The 16668-nt window shown below is 43.9% G+C and overlaps 1 protein-coding gene across 14 annotated transcripts in view; it reads right to left on the bottom strand.

Annotated features, from left to right (window-relative positions):
* Positions 1–2454: 2454 nt before the first annotated feature.
* The window catches only part of tle3a (TLE family member 3, transcriptional corepressor a), a 75425-nt gene continuing 61211 nt past the window's right edge, over positions 2455–16668 (bottom strand). For all 14 annotated transcript variants that reach the window (XM_060853132.1, XM_060853137.1, XM_060853146.1 and 11 more), the window contains 5 exons: positions 14528–14775; positions 12950–13097; positions 9594–9744; positions 6270–6346; positions 2455–5096 (listed from right to left, as the gene is read on the bottom strand). In XM_060853132.1, the coding sequence (XP_060709115.1) occupies positions 4989–5096; positions 6270–6346; positions 9594–9744; positions 12950–13097; positions 14528–14775 (732 nt within the window). In that variant the 3' untranslated portion in view covers positions 2455–4988. The remainder of the gene's footprint in view (positions 5097–6269; positions 6347–9593; positions 9745–12949; positions 13098–14527; positions 14776–16668) is intronic.

The following is a 16668-nucleotide window of genomic DNA, read 5'->3' as shown; positions in this document are numbered from 1 at the left end:
GGCCAGAAGTAGGTTATAAAGGTGGATTTTAAAAGGTAGACAAGGGAGAAGGGTTAAGGGAACATTGCACAGTTGCAAGTTGAATTGAATAGTTAGGTGCTTGCTTTTGCTTGGCACAGAGTGGACAGCTCAAAGGGCCTTTTTCTCTAATGCTGTGGAACCTCTATGGCTGGACTGGTGGCACAGACACCAAGTGGGCAAAGCAGTGGGAACAAGCAGCCTCTCACCCAGTCAGAGTATTCCACAGTACTACTTCAAAAAATGAGAATTCTACCCACTGCTGACAGCAAACAGTTGAATGGGTCATTCTCACATTGCTGTCTGGGAGCTCTTGCTGTGTGCAAACTGCTAGCAGGATCCATTTCTGATGGAGGGCTCTTGCCTGAAACATCGACTCTCCTGCTCCTCAGATGCTGCCTGACCTGCTGTGCTTTTCCAGCACCACACTCTTGACTCTGATCTCCAGCATCTGCAGTCTTCACCTTCTGCTAGCAGGATCTGTGGTGTTACTCGCGATAAAGTCCAATGGGTCATCCTGAGGTTGTAATAGACGCTGCATAAAGGCAGCTTGTAAACAATAGTTGTCTTATTGGCAAATAGATCAGAAATTATGGCCACAGTGAAGCACAGACCCTCTGCTTGCAATGTTTGTGCAATTCACTGCAGGCTACTGAAAACAGCAAGCATTGATGTGAGAGAAAACCAGGAGAAACGATGTTAATCCAGACAGATTGGTTCTCATTTTCTCCTGCTTCACAGCAACCATCCCATCAGTAACTGGCTTTGCATTTTATTACATCTTGGAAGAAACAATCTGCTTATATATAAAAACAGTGTTGCCCAGCCAGTCAGCATTTCATTATAGCTCACTTTGTGCATAGTTTCACTGTGTAGGTAAAAACAAAATACCACTGATATGCTGGAAAAGCTAAATTAAAACAGAAATTGCCAGCTAATCTGGCCCTAGTTGTGGAGGGAGAAACTGGTAGTTTTTCCGGTTAAATAGTTGCTGAATTCTATGTGCAGTAACTCACTACAACTCATTAGTGGCATTGATCTGAATAGTGCTGACTTCAAGTGACCATTATAGGTTTTCCTGCAATGTCTAAAGGAAGCATCATTGGGCAATGCCACAGAATCCTGGCCATCTCTTGTGCCTTCATTCACCACATACAGTACATGCTGTTGTAGTATCCAGTCGGGTCCACTGCCATTTCCCCAGAGCCACTCTGGGACTACAGGTCACTCTGCTATAACACACATTTCATTAACGCAAATTCACTAACACAATTGACAAGTGGAGGGCACTGTTTGAAGTGCGAATGGTTGAAGTGTATATTGGTTATAAGGTGATTCCAACCACATTAGTTTAAATGGTGATGTTATTATGCGATTCTCTTTCAACATGGGATTACATGAAAATGGAATTACTGCATTACAACAGAGCAGACTGTAAATAGATTATCATGACTTCCATCACCTTCATAGGTGGCAATCTTCAGGTCATTGTCACCCAGTCGGGTGAAATTTGTGCCTCACATCACCCCTTTGTAACACTTCCCCAAAACATTAAACCAGTTGGTTTTTGAGCCTAACACCATCTCATTGGAATGCTTTTCTTTGGGCACGCAATCCAAGACCTTTGGGCACTCCCCTGCACCACCCCTGTTCCCACCTAATCCCCTCCCCACACCCCCCATAACTCCCTGCCCTGCTCCCAGCCAGTTTTCCCATTACTCCAACTCCATTCCCACCCACAGCCTCACTCCACCTCACTATGCCGCCCACTCAGTTCCTCACTCTCTCCTGCCTAAGAAAAAATCAAGCTCCCATCCTATCAACACCAACGTCAACCACACCAAAAAGCGGAGCTCTCACCCAGTCTCTGCGCTCCCCACCCCCACAAAAGGTCCACTGTTAGGGGAAGACAGTGGGGTGAAATTTCCAAGAATGCAGAGTTAGTAACCCCTGGTGAGAAACCCTGACCAACACCAACCCTGTCCCATTGACCATGGAACTTCTGCAGAGTGGGACGGGCATGTGCAGTTGGGGGTGGGGGACGGGCAGGGGAAGTGATAACAGAGAAATGGCGGAATGGAGGTGTGGTGGGGGAGGGGGATTGAGGACGAGGAGAGGGTGGGAAAGGAGGTGGGACAGGAGGGGGAGAGAAAAAAGGGAACAGTGGGAAGTCGGAGTTGGCAGAGAAAGGGTGGAGGTGGTGGCTGGGTAAGGATTAGAGGGTGAGAGTGGGCATTAGAGGTGTGGGTGGAGAAGGGAGTGGGGGCATCAAACCTGCCCTGTTCAAAATGACTAGCCAGTCTTTGGTCTCAACGTACAACCCATCCACATGCTCAAACAGAGAAGGGCCAACAGGAGAGAAACGCCTTGGTTTCAATCCTACAAAACATCTCTGGAACCTTTACCAGATTTCCAGTCATATATAGATAGGGCTTTTTAAAAAAAACTTTTATTGAAGTATTAACAACTGTACATCATCTTCTGAAATCACAAAGTTAAGTTGCTACATATCCCGGTGTTGAAGATTTTGACTTAAACACTTCACCGACTTATCAAGTGGTTTCTGTATGACTCAGCACCAGCATTTACACATTTATGTACATTTTTGCTCAGTTTTGTGTTTACTTAAAAAAAAAACAAAATTTTGACACAAGCATTAGAAAAAAAATTAAACCCAAAATAAGTCCTGCCAATTAGATTGCCTTTGGGCTGGGATTAGGTGGGAGGGAGTTAGTGAACATTTACACAAATCGCTCATTACATCAAAAAAAAGAGGGAAATAAATGAATCAGCAAAACATTAGTTCACCGAAACTAGAAACACAATCAAACTAACTGACTTCTCGAGTAATGTTGGTGACTAGAACCCTGGTTAGGATGCAGATGGAGAAAGGACTGAACTACTTTACATAATGCTCTGAAAGATTGAATTCTAATAGCAACTGTCACTGAACAGCACGCACCAACCCCCAGTCTCGTTGCTACAGCATGGATCATTGATAGTGATCTCACAGCAACTTAGACCGAGGGAGACAGGATTGGAAAGGGATTAAAAATAATGCAAAAAATGATAAGTCAAGGAGAATCACAAAGGTCCCTCTCCAACGCCGGCAGTGACAAAGCTACAGGAAGGGTAGAGACTTCAACTTGAGGGATGCAGGTATCAGGTGTTCGATATTGATACCACACCGAGTTCTCTCCACAGCACCCCCCACCCCTCCCCAAAAGGCCAGCAAGACCCCTCCCACTCCCATATTCAAACCACAGATACACACCACATACCCATCAACCCCTCTCCCCCTGCAATAAACTCACCATTGACACCTCACTCACATACCCATCACAGACAGACTCTCCCAGCACCATATACCTATCACAGGCACTCCACAGGCTCCCTCCACCCATACAGCCACCAGAGGCACCAGCCCCTCCATATACCTACCATTATCGCCCCCATACACACCACCACCATTTGCACCACATACCCATCACACCACACTGCAGTGTTATACATCCCCCCCTCCACACATGAACCTACCCTTCTTATACACCCAGACACACATACCCTCCTCCCCACATATTCCCCACATACGGAGAGGGGCCTCCATCCCCATACAGAGCTCAGCACCCTTCCTCCTGACCTACATGCCCCTTCACAGAAACTTCAGTCTGAGCTGATCCTCGCTGCTCGGTGAAGCAGTATTCACTGGGACAAATCAAAATGAATACTAGTGTGCCATCATTGCTTTGAAAGTGAGGAATGGAAACAGCACACATACATGTTAGTTTGAGACACTATCCAGATCAGATTCTTGCTGTTCAAAAATTAAAATTAAAAATAACCAAGACACTTTAATATGGCAATACTGTGCCACAGGTGACCTGGGAATTAAACATATTCAGAACCAAGGCTGTATGTGTCAGATTGTGCAAAGTGGAGAAAACAGTGTTGGGGTGGGGAAAGGGTTAAAACCTGTTGGCCGACATTTACAAAATCCACATCAGAAAAGTCCACAGTCTTCATCAGTAAGATCCAAAGAATTTCTGTTTGTATTCAAGAGGCAAATTTAAGAAGAAAAAAGAAAAAAAAGTCACTCGAATCCGTTCCATTGATTCCCTGAGCTGTGTCACCAACATTGCATTTTCCAGATTGGTCTCTTCAGCCCCTCGGTGTCAGAGCAGGAGAGGAGAGGGCGAGGAGGAGAATAGGGGCTGCTCAACAACACGGCACTCGAACCAAAAGTAGATGCTTGATGTTTTGATTGACCACGGGAGGAAATTGCAACTTTAATAAAGTTTTGCCTTTTTTCTCTCTCCCCATCTTCCCCAATGCCACTCATCCATTCTCATCCAAACCAACAAATTCGCTTCCGATTTCAGTGGCAAAAAAAAAATTCAAACCTCTCTCAGCTTGGATGAGGAACTGGTGCCACACTCACATTGGACTGAGAGAACATACTCAGAAGGTCACTGGACGCATCTAGGGTCAGGTGTAAAAGTTCACCCGCTGTCATATATTTACAGTACACTGTAATACATCCAGAATAATGAAGCACTGCTTCATGGAGGTTCAAAAGCTCTCGCGCTCTCTCTCACACACACACACACTCTCTATCAGCAGGACTATCCTGCTTTCTGTGCTCAATAGATTTACCGCTGCAGGTTAAACGAAGAAAAGGAAAGTCTTCAACACCAACCTCGGAGAAATTATAAAACTCAAAATATCTCTGATTCCATCAGGCCACCACAAGCATTTGTTCACAGGCAGACTTTGTAATGCTTCCAGTCGCAAGTCCTGCATTTCCCAGACAGACAAGTCTGGAAACTAGTAAACAACTAGTTAACTCGGCCTCGTTAGCTTGACGACAATGCCAAATACGTCCCTGTTCATTTTTTAAAAGCTGTGTTTTGAACCAGAGTGACTCGGTCCCCGAACTCCACAGTTTAAAGTGCCGTTCAGTCCCACCACCATCAGTAGATGACTTCGTAAACTGTTGCTTTCTTGTCACCTGACCCTGTGACAATGTACTTGTCATCAGCGGAGATGTCACAACTTAGTACAGACGATGATTCCTTTGACTAGAGGGACAAGAAAACAGTTTTAGCACAAATGGAAGCATGCAAGAAATCAAATGACATTCCTCTTTCAAACCTTCTCAGCCAAGTTTGTACCAGTCAGCAGCGTGGGTATATCCCCACCCTTTCCACACAGCCCTTCTGGTGAGGCCAGCAAGAATGAGCCCACAAGCAGTCAATAACCTACAAGGGATTAGCAGAGCTCATTGCTGCTTTCTGTCAATGTTGGTCAACATCTGGTCCTAGGTGGATCAGATGTTTCTGGATAGATCATCTAAACATTCATAAATCCTCTCGGAGGGAAACAAAGGACTACTCAACTGCAGAAGGCATCTCAGAGCAAACACAGCTCCTCTGCCCTCCATCCAAAACAAAAAAGGGCAAGTGATTCCGATTGGGACTGCGACCATCACCAGGCCCAGGATTTCACCTGTACCCTTCATTTACAGTTTAAATGGGCTGACTGGCCTTGCACGATGCCGTAATCCCTCCGATAACCCGAGATTTGGACTGGAGCTTCCACAATTGTATTCTGGCTGACAGCTGGAGCTTCCAAAAGGGAATTTAATTCTTTGTACAGGAAGAATTAAAACCAGTGAGCTGAGGTCAGAAATCGTCCAGATGATAAAGAACTAGCTCTCCTTCCTGTGGGATGGTGGGTGGGGTGTGCTAGGCAGCCAATGACAGGAGAGAGGAGGTGGGTCATATGGTGACACATTGAAAGATATCCACAAACACACAAAGGAACCCCCTTGAGCTACTGAACAGCTCCAGGTCAATGAGAGAGGAGCTCATTAATCACATACCCTGGCACTTTTCTTTTGGATGGTGGATGTGGAGGTAACTCATGAGCATCAAAACAAGAATCGATCCCTTGTAGGATCTGCTAAACTGCTTCAAGTCAAAACATGTGTTGCTGGAAAAGCACAGCTGGTCAGGCAGCATCCGAGGAGCAGGACAGTTGACATTTCTGGCATAAGCTCTTCATCACATTCCTGACCAGCTGTGCTTTTCCAGCGCCACACGTTTTGACTCTGATCTCCAGCAACTGCGGTCCTCACTTTCTCTCTGCTTTTCTTTTTTTGAGAAAAAGAAACAAAAGAAGAATGGCAGAAGGCTCATCTCTCTTCAAGAACTGAGAGAATGAAGTACACATCAGAAATTCTTTACACTTACTTGGAATATACTGGCACCATATGGCGTCCTCCAAGCATTCAGCAGGTTATCCTTTCCAGTGCTGACAAACCACTTTCCTGTAAATAAACAGGTATGATTTACGTAAAGCAACAGCAAGTTTTTAAGAATCTATTATATTTATAATGATATCACGTGTCCCATTTAAATAATCAAACCGGTTTGAACCCATCAGGGTGCACTCAATAGACATTTAAAGAGGGGGAGGAAGGCCAGGAGGTGAGCTGGAAGGGTTTGATGGGGGCAGATATTAAAGGGATGGTGCTTCCATTTAATGGGGAAATATATCTTGACTAGAAGCCTCCAATATAAAAACGTCATCACCAATAGGAGCAGACCATTCAGCCCATCAATTTCCTCTGCCATTTAATACATCATGGCCCATCTTCAACTCCATTTTCTACATCCTTTGAATTGTTGAGGGCCCAATAATCTGTCCATTTCAGCCTGAAATCTATTCAATGGAAGCACTTCCAGAACTTTGTGGTAGAGAATTCTAAAAAGATTCACAATTCTTTTCCTGAGGAAATGTCTCCATATTTCATCTCGAGGCACCATTTGCGTTAGACAAGACACCAGAAAAGGCATCAGCATGGAGCCGCTCTGTACGGTCACTGCTCACCAGGTGCTTATCATGTCATTACGCCCATATTTGACATTCCCCACTAGGGGAAGCAGCCCTTCAGAACAGAGTCATACAGCATGGAATCAGACCCTTCTCCCCAACTCGTCTTAGATACCAGTCAAAATGGACACTCACCAAACCATCTCAAATGTAAGTGCATGTTTCTTTAAGACTGAAAGTATGCACAGTAGTCTCAAAGTCCTCTACATTCCTAGCAACTTTTCATTTTTGTACTCCAATCCTCTTGCAAATAAAGGCCAATTCACCATTTAATTTCCTAATTGTGGTGACGAGTTGCCCTCTTCCACTACAGCAATCTAGTTGGTCTGGAGTCACACATAGGCCAGACCAGGTACGGACAGCATATTTCCTTTCCTCATGGGACACTATCAACTCTGATTGGTTTTTGTAACAAAGTGACAATAACTACATTGACACCATCATGCAGAGACTACCTCTACGTGCCAGCTTTATTGTTGGAATTCAAATTCCACAAACTGTTCCGATAGGATTTTGATTCATGTCCAGACAGAATTACTCTAAATCTCTGATTCACTCATCCAGGGAGCTGAACATAATGCCATTGGCAAGCAGAGGGAACATTAGTAATTTTGCAAGGAGATTAAGCATAAACGTACTATAGATTGTAAATAGCCAAGACCCTACCACAGAACCCTGTTATACTCCACTGGGCACAACCTGCCAAGCTGACAATGCCCTATTTATCCCTACTGTCTGCTTCTTATCCATTATCCAAATAGCTAATACATCATGCAAACACCATGAAATCTTATTTTGCATGGCACTTCAGTGAATTCATTTTGGAAATCCAAATATACTATATCTAGTGTTTGCCCTTTATCCAATCTAATAATTACATTCTCAAAATGAATGGTTTTGTCAAACAAACAGGAACTCCCTTTTATAAACCAGTTGACGTGTTCAAAATTATTACACTACACTTCAGAAAGCATTGCAAGTCTTTCTTAATAATAGATTCCTGTGTATTTCTGATGACTTATGTCATGACAATTGGTCTGTAGTTTCCCCTCTTTTCTCTCTCTCTCCCTCCCTTCTTGCGGACTGGTACAACACTTGCTTCCAATCTGCTGGGGCTGCTCCAAAGTCTTGAGAAATTTGGAACTCTCAGCCAGCAGATTATCCAGCGGATTCAGAAATCCAGGGAGGAGGCTTGTTGTTGGGGGGTGGGAGAGGGAGAGAGAGAGAGAGAGAGAGAGAGAGAGAGAGAGAGAGAGAGAGAGAGAGAGAGAGAGAGAGAGAGAGAGAGAGAGAGAGAGAGAGAGAGAGAGAGGTGGATTTATCAGATTTTAGATTCTCGGGTTTCTGTAGTAATTTTTTTCTGCTTGTGCTAAATAACCAGAATTTCTGCCCTTGTATTAACCCCAAGGCTACCTTTTATTTCTGGGGTCTAACTCATCTTCTAGAGTGAAGATAGACAAAATATTTGTTCATTATCTCTGCCATTTCCTTATTCCTTATGATTGTCTGACCTTTCCTGGCTTTTAAAGGAACAAACACTTTCTTTAGCTCTACATTGTTTAAATACTTACAAAAGCTCTTGTTATCTGTTTTTACATGACTGGTTAGTTCAATCTCAGCCTGTGTTTCCTCATGGTATCAACTTTTTGGTGGTTTTTTTCAGACACCCTCAATACTCAGATTTTGTTTGAATACTGCAAAGGCAGCAGCTCTGTTAATCTAATAACTTCTTAGTAAGTCTCAGATTAATTTTCACTGAATCTTTGTTTACCAATGGAACTATTTTTCAATATTTTAAATAACTTTTTTTATTTCTCATTTTATTCACTGTCATACCTTTCAATCTACCTTACCCAATCAACGTACCCACATGATTTACTTCAGTTTAAACTTGCGGTTTGTGAATCAAGTATGACATTTTCAAACTCAATGTAGAATTCATATATTATAGAGTCACAGAATCAATCAGCATGGACAGACCCAACCAGTCCGCGCGGAACATAATCCCAAACTAAACTAGTCCCACCTGCCTGCTCCTGGCCCATATCCCTCCAAACATTTCTTATTTGTGTACTTGTATAAAAGTGTTTTTAAACATGGTAAGTGTGGGCTGTGTCACAATTTCCTCAGGAAGTTCATTCCACACATTAACCACTATGTTAAAAAAAAAATTTGCCCACATGTCTCTTTTTAGATCCCACTCCTCTTAGCTTAAATGTATGCCCTCTAGTCTTGAAACCCCCATCCTAGGGAATAGCCACCTACCATTAATTGTATCTAAACCTCTGACAGACATTTATGAAGTCAAAGGTCATCTCTCAACCTCCTACGCTCCAGTGAGGGAAGTCCCAGCCTTTCTTTATAACTCAAACCTTTTGTACCTGGAAACATCCTGAACCCTCTCGAGCTTAATAATACCTTTCCTTTAACTGGACAACTATGAAGCTGGCCTGGAAAACAATTGATGCATGGATTTGTCAATACTGAATGAATTTGTGGTATTATGGAAATTGGTTTCTGTATGAATATATTCATACGTATAGCTATATGAATATGTTATGGCCATTATTTCCACGTGATGTCTCCCTGCCACATTATTTTATATTTGGGATTGTATAGTTTTACTCACCCCAGGAGGCAATTCAGGAGAGTAGCAGTTACGATTGCAACTTCCTACTTACCACAGTATGCAAACTTCAGTGACAGGACACAGCTCTCGTGCAAATGCAGCTGATACTTGTCAGGTTTGGTATGATGTAGCACTTCGACATTACTGCTCTCCATTCCCACTGCTAACCACTCCCCAGTGGGGCAATAACCCAGAGAGAAGATCTGTACAGGGGAGCAAAGATAATTCAGTGATTACCACTATTGATGGCAGCCTGCAATAGGTGAATACACAGGGCTAAAAAAAATGTTTAAAATCTGATTGAAGATTTGTAGCTCGGGTATCCGTTGTTTATCCGGAAGAAACATCAAAGCAGCACTTCACACGAGGCTTCAACAGCACTGATGATGTTCCCTAGCCAGGGAACGAAACGTTTGCAGCAAAAACTTCCAGCTCGGCGAGCAGAACCACAATAAAAAAAATGTTTAAAATAAAATCGGGTCAGTGTGGTCATATCCTGGAAACTAGAACTAAAAAGCAGGAGTTATGTTCACAGAGAGCTTTGCTGAGGCTGCACTATGGAATCAGTCTGGTCTCCACATTGTCAAAGGCATGAAAAATATTCTCAAGGATGACCCAGGACTGAGAGGATATACGTCTCAGAAGAAAAATAAGAAAAAGTGTTTAAACAGAATGGAGTTCAGCCTTCTCTTATTACAGGACAATAGATTAGCCTGACAAAGTCTTTAAAGATCCTGAAAATGGATTTGTTATGGTTGACAAGGAAAAACCCTGCATGTAAAAGTAGGTTTAAAAAAAAAGTACTATAATCAAAAAACGTGTCAATAGTGATTCTAGGTCAGCGAGCTGATCATCGTAGAATAAGTTCCCTGATTGGACCAGGCTAACAGTCCCAAGGGAGAGCCCTGGCTGACAGATCTAAACTGGAGTTTCAGAGGTTCTGTTCACTTAGAGCTAGCTCTGAGGAAGTCAGACCAGCGTCAGGTACAATGCACACGTAAATAAAAGGGTGACTTGGTGATATCGGCCTCTGTGGAGTTATTCTACAATGCAGTGGAAAGACCACGAGAAATTTCATTGAACAAACCCGCTTTGAACTCACTGCTGCAGGGAAAGATTCCAGTGAATGTGTGTATTGATTCAAAGTCAAGATTGATTTAATTACAAGGTTCAAAAGATAGTTATTTTGGGGACTGTCTTTAAATTGGAAGGTAAAATGAAGGGGGATGGGGAAGTGTATCGTCAGACATGTTCTAAGGTCTGCCTGATGAAGCCTGGTGGTTATTCAATTATTGGAGATTGGATGGCCCAGATCAATTTACTGGGAAGAAAGGTACAGCTATTTAGAGAGACAGAGGCAGTAACCGGTGTTCCACAGTGGATAGTTGGAGTCACCAAACTCCCAGTAAAGTGCTGAGAATGTCAGATTGTAAAACAATTGTGCTTCCATTATCTTGGAATTCACGGTCTCAAGGATAATTACTCAGAATGTCTGTCTTGATACAAGGCCCATATGATTCGTGTTGCCAGGCAGATGGGTTTCGTGGTAGTCGGGGGCAGTTTCTAAAATATCATGGAAACTCTAGGTCAAGTCAGTCAGTCAGGATCGGAGAAGGGGATAGCAACCACAGGCAATCTGTGCCCCAGCATGCAGGGATAAAAAGATCAAATTTACAAGGACTTCAAACAGAGCTGGAAGATTTTTCTAACTTGTACTTGGAGGAGGATGTCTGGGAGAGAAACCCTCACCATGAATGGCTGTTCTGAAATTAAAAGTTTCCTTGGCTAAGAAAGGAAAAGGAAACCTTTGGTGCAAAGGAACAAGCTTGGCCTGTTTCCAGGAAAATTGAATAGTTATACACTCCTTTTAATTAAATATCAGTGAAACACATTTTCGATTGCGTCAAATGTTTAGTCAATGGTGCTTGTAGATTAGTCTTCTGTTGCAATAAAGGTCTTTAGTAGTGAAATTTTGTCATGTTTTTAAACAGGAAACTAGAATTTATTGCAAAAATGATTAGTCTTGCTGTAAACTAAGAAAGTCTAGATAACCTCAAAGGGTTAAGAGAGATAGGCTGATGAGTAAGAGGTGGCGTGGGAGTGGGAATGTCTCAGGCAAACATGCCATAGACCATTTGGATGAAGGGTCTACCTCAATGCAGTAACTCAAATGTTAAGCACAACAACAAACGGGGGCTAAACTACGCAAGGTACAAGTTCTCATTTATATGAAGTTACGTTCTCTTCATAAACCCAACATCTGTCTAAGTGCTGGAAAGCCAATCTGTGAGGTGCAACTTTACACATTCCATTCCATGGTCTGATGGCACATCATCTGCTGATGTTTCATCCAGAGCCATTTTTCTTGGTTGATTAGGTCATTGGTAGATTCCCATTGCCTTCCAACCCTTGGGACAGGGAGACAAGCTGCAAGCCAGCTGTAGCCAGGACAGGAACAGGAATGGAACCTGTGCCTGTTTCTGAACCACGTGCTAATCTGGAGTTAACCAGCCCTCTGTCAAGCAAGAGAAACCGAGGAATGGAAGGGTGGAACTACTTGCCCACGTTTCCCTTTCTTCTTCAGCCCCAAAAAGATGACAAGTGATGTGTCAGATTCACGACCACACGCAGTCATTAAGGCTAAAAGCACAGATGTATTTGAGAAGTTTGAGAAACACTTGGCGAAGGAAGGAATGGAAGGATGCCTGAGAGATTAGCTGAGAAGGTGAAGCTCCTTAGGAGCACAGACACAGATAGACCAGCAGGACCATATCACCTATTACTGGGTTGTTAACTCATTGTGGTTCAACACACAGATTGTTACTGAGGTAGTGCGACAGGTAGATAGAAAGTTTGGTGCTTGTGTTAACTGCATTCTGACAGGTCTAACATCCTTTGTTATCCTGGCAAACACAATGCAAAAAAACCCAAAAGGAATTGCAGGATAATGCAGGGAAGTAGAGTCCCAGAACCAACAAGAGCAAATGATATTTTGTTGTTCTGTGCTTACTGAAGGATTAATAAATGCATTTCACCAGCGTTTCAACATTAATGTGTAAAACATCAGCACCACAATAGAAGTGATGTATTGGCAGTTCCTGGTATTAACAGTAATGGGGAGGCAATCCTTTGTTGCCCAAGTATGACTGGGACAAGACAACGGTGTATTACTGAAATCACACATCAGTGTGACAGCATTATGCCAGACTAGTGAGAACATGGTTTCATAATCTATCAGACCAGGCACACTATGTACTCTGAGGAAGTTAGTGGCTACAGTTTCAAGAAATTACATTTCTACATGTTTGATGGATTCTTTCAACAGTTGACAGGTTTGGAACCAACCAATATCTGTCCCCCGAAAAACAAATGAGACCAGGTTAGCCCCATTGATGGCCAGACACTCACCTGTGAGGTAAAGTCATGCTGTTGGAGCTGTCTTCCTTCTCGCAGGTCCCACGATCTCACTGTGTTGTCCAGGCCACCCGTCCATAACTTTGTGCCATCATGGGAGATGTCAATACAACTGGCACCATCTGTGTGCCCTTGAAATTGCCTAAAACCACACAAGTCATTGCTTTTTAATTACAGTTTAAATGGAAAGAACTGTAGATGATAGAGATCAGAAACAGCCAAAAACAGAGACAGAATGCTGGAGAAACTCAATGGGTCTGACAGTGCCCATGAAGAGAGAAAACAGTTAACATTTTGAGTGCAACATGACGCTTCTTCAGAGCTGAAGGACTCCAGCTCTGAAGAGGAATCACGTTGGACTCAAACCATTAATTGTTTCTCTCTCCACAGATGCTGCCAGACCTAGAGTTTCTCCAACGTTCTCTGGTTTATATTGAGATCGATCAAAAAAGAAAAGTGTCATTCCCCCAACCCCCCTCCCAGCACCCCCAACACAATTTACTTCGGAAATCCTGCTGCATTTAGCCCTGTCCTTTCCATGATTCTCAGACCAACAGAAGAACAGAATATTAAATTTCCAGTCACTATAGAGTGATGGAGGCACTTGGAGAAATTGAATGTTAGAATAGGACAGGCATTCGTCCTTTTGGCTTTACTCTCAGACTATCACACAGAGTGGGGACTTCAAGACACAAATCACAAACCTCAAACAGCACAAATCAAGTTGTGATTTTGAATCTCAGAATCCCTACAAAGTGAAAAAAGGCCATTCAACTCATTGAATCTGCACTGACCCTCTGAAGGGCATCCTACCCTACCTCCAGAGAAGAGCAGAATCATAGAATCCCTACACAGTGTGGAAACAGACCATTTGGCCCAAAATATCCACACTGACCCTCCGAACAGTATCCCATCCAGGCCCATTCCCCTACCCTATTCCTCCACAGTTACCCCTGACTAATGTACCTAATCTGCACATTCCAGAACATTATGGCCAATCCACCCTGCACTCTGCCTCTATTCCTGATGAAGGGCTTTTGCCTGAAACGTAGATTTTCCTGCTCCGTGGATGCTGCCTGACCTGCTGTGCTTTTCCAGCACCACTCTAAATCTAGAATCTGGTTTCCAGCATCTGCAGCCCTTGTTTTTACCTAATCCACCCTAACTGGCACATAAGTCATAAAGATGAACAGCATGGAAACAGACCCTTCGGTCCAACTTGTCCATGCCGGCCAGATATCCCAACCTAATCTAGTCCCACCTGCCAGCACCCGGCCCATATCCCTCCAAACCCTTCCTATTCATATACCCATCCAAATGCCTCTTAAATGTTGCAATTGTACCAGCCTCCACCACTTCCTCTGGCAGCTCATTCCATACACGTACCACCCTCTGCGTGAAAAAGTTGCCCATTAGGTCTCTTTTATATCTTTGAATTGTGGGAGGTATCCCACGCAGACCCAGGGAGAACATGCAAACTCAGACAGACAGACAGTCGCCAGAGACTGGAATTGAACCGGGGTCCCTGTTGCTGTGAAGCAGCAGTGCTAACTACCAAGCCAGTAGCCTTACCTGACCAGTGTTTGGTTGTGTAGGTCCCAGACAGCAATGTTCCCATCGCTGCAGCAGGAGAAGCAGACTTTAGCGTCAGGGCTGATGGCCAGCGCGTAGCAGGCAGGCGCAGAAGAGGTGAGCTCAGCTTTGATCCTTGGTGTGGGGGAAGCGAGATCCCATATTGTCAGCGTGCTCGCTTCCCCTCCCACAATCAGCGTACGGCCATCCGGGAGGAGTTTGCAGGAACGGATGTAATTATCTCTGTTCTGTGACGAAAATCAGAGTGGGGGAACAAACACGTTACACAAAACGGAGGCATCCCATCAGTGTACAACTGAAGCAAGGGTCAGCACGCACTCCTCTGCATCATGAGGTCGTGGATTCAAGTCTTACGCCAGACAGTAAAACACTAAATTTAAACTAAATCTAGCCAATGCAAGCATGAAGGTTTTGTCTGGGCAGGAAGGTATAGAGTCCAGGTCAAAGGGAGCATAAGCCCAGATTAGGAGGAGTGGCAGATGGAAACCCTCCATAACAATCAATCTGGAACTATCTTCCTTCTAAAAGGGGAACTGCTGAAGTTTAGATATTCAAAAAACCTTCAAAACTAAAGCTGGTTAGAGTTAGGCTTGGGTAGTAAAGGCTGCAGCTGAATGGATCCAGTTAAAAGTACAGACCTGCCAGGACACTGTATCAGAGCTGTGTAATGGGCTGAATGGCCTCTAAGACTGACTTGGAAAAGCTGGGAGGGCTTTCCTCCAAACACTGGGTTCCTGAACTCCAGAGGAATGTCCAAGTGGTATAGTTTTGCTAAATCTCACACACTCTAATGGCTTTCCCCACAATATCTCGGGAGGTTAAATCAGTTATCATCAAACCTTAAGTTAATCTCATTTCGAGATGCCCAAGACTAATCACATTAACGGCACAGCTCAGAGGGTCAAAGGATTTTGACTATCCAGCATTCAATGAGAGCAACAGTTAGTCTGTTTAGGCTTTTCTTTCAAAAACAAGAAGTTCAGTAACAATCATCTTGCAGAAAGTTAACTATCATTCACAAAACTGATGTGGTTCAGGCCAATCAGTCCAATCTGGGTCAGCCAATTAGCTACCATCTACACCATAAAATAGAGGAGAATGAAGCCATTCATCCCACTGAATCTGCTCCACCATTCAATCATGGCTGATATCTTTCTCAATCCCATTCTCCTGCCTTCTCCCCTTGATCCCTTACTAATCAGGAACCCCTCTCTCTCTCTCTCTGTCGTAAATACACTCAATGACTTGGTCTCCACAGCAATGAGTTCCACAGATTAACTACCCTCTGGCTGAAGAAATTCCTCCTCATCTCAGTTCTAAAAGGTCATCTCTTCAATGAGGCTGTGCCCTTGGGTCCTAGACTCGCCTACTAGTGGAAAGATCTTCTCAACATTCACTCTGTCCAGACCTCTCAGTATTGAGAGTTTCAAACCAGATCCTCTCTCATCTTTCTAAAGCCCCAGTGAGTACAGATCCAGAATCCTCAACCACTCCTCATATGACAAATTCTTCATCCCCGGGATCATTCTGGTAAACCTCCTCTGGGTGAGAGTGTCTGATTGATGTGGGAACAATTTAAATGTTTTCTCTCTCCAGTGTCCAGCTGGTAATAGCAGCTCCATGGGTGACACTCTCACCTCAGGCTCCAGATTGTACACAAAATCCAGGTAGATCCTTCTGTGCTGTAATCATATGAATCCCTATTGTGTGGAAGTTGGCCATTCAGCCCATCAAGTCCACACTGACCCTCCAAAGAGCATCCCACCCAGATCCACACCCCTTACCCTATCTCTGTAATTCCCGCTGCGAATCTACACAGCCTGCATGTCCCTGGATACTATGGGCAATTTAGCATGGCCAATCCAGCTAACCTGCCCATCTTTGCACTATGGGAGGACACACACACACACACACACACACACACACACACACACACACACACACACACACAGGACTCCAATCACTTAAGGCGGGAATTGAACTCAATCCCTGGCGACGTCAGGCAGCAGTGCTAACCACCAAGCCACCGTGCTGCCCAGTACTCGCCTGTCCCCTCAGATGCAGAGAAAGGGAGATCTCCCAGTGTCATGGCTAAAATTCATCCCTCTTGGTTTTCTCAC

This window comes from Hemiscyllium ocellatum, chromosome 39 (assembly GCF_020745735.1).
Source record: "Hemiscyllium ocellatum isolate sHemOce1 chromosome 39, sHemOce1.pat.X.cur, whole genome shotgun sequence".
Classification (NCBI taxonomy): Eukaryota; Metazoa; Chordata; class Chondrichthyes; order Orectolobiformes; family Hemiscylliidae; genus Hemiscyllium; species Hemiscyllium ocellatum.
This window is presented reverse-complemented; position numbering and strand designations above follow the sequence as displayed.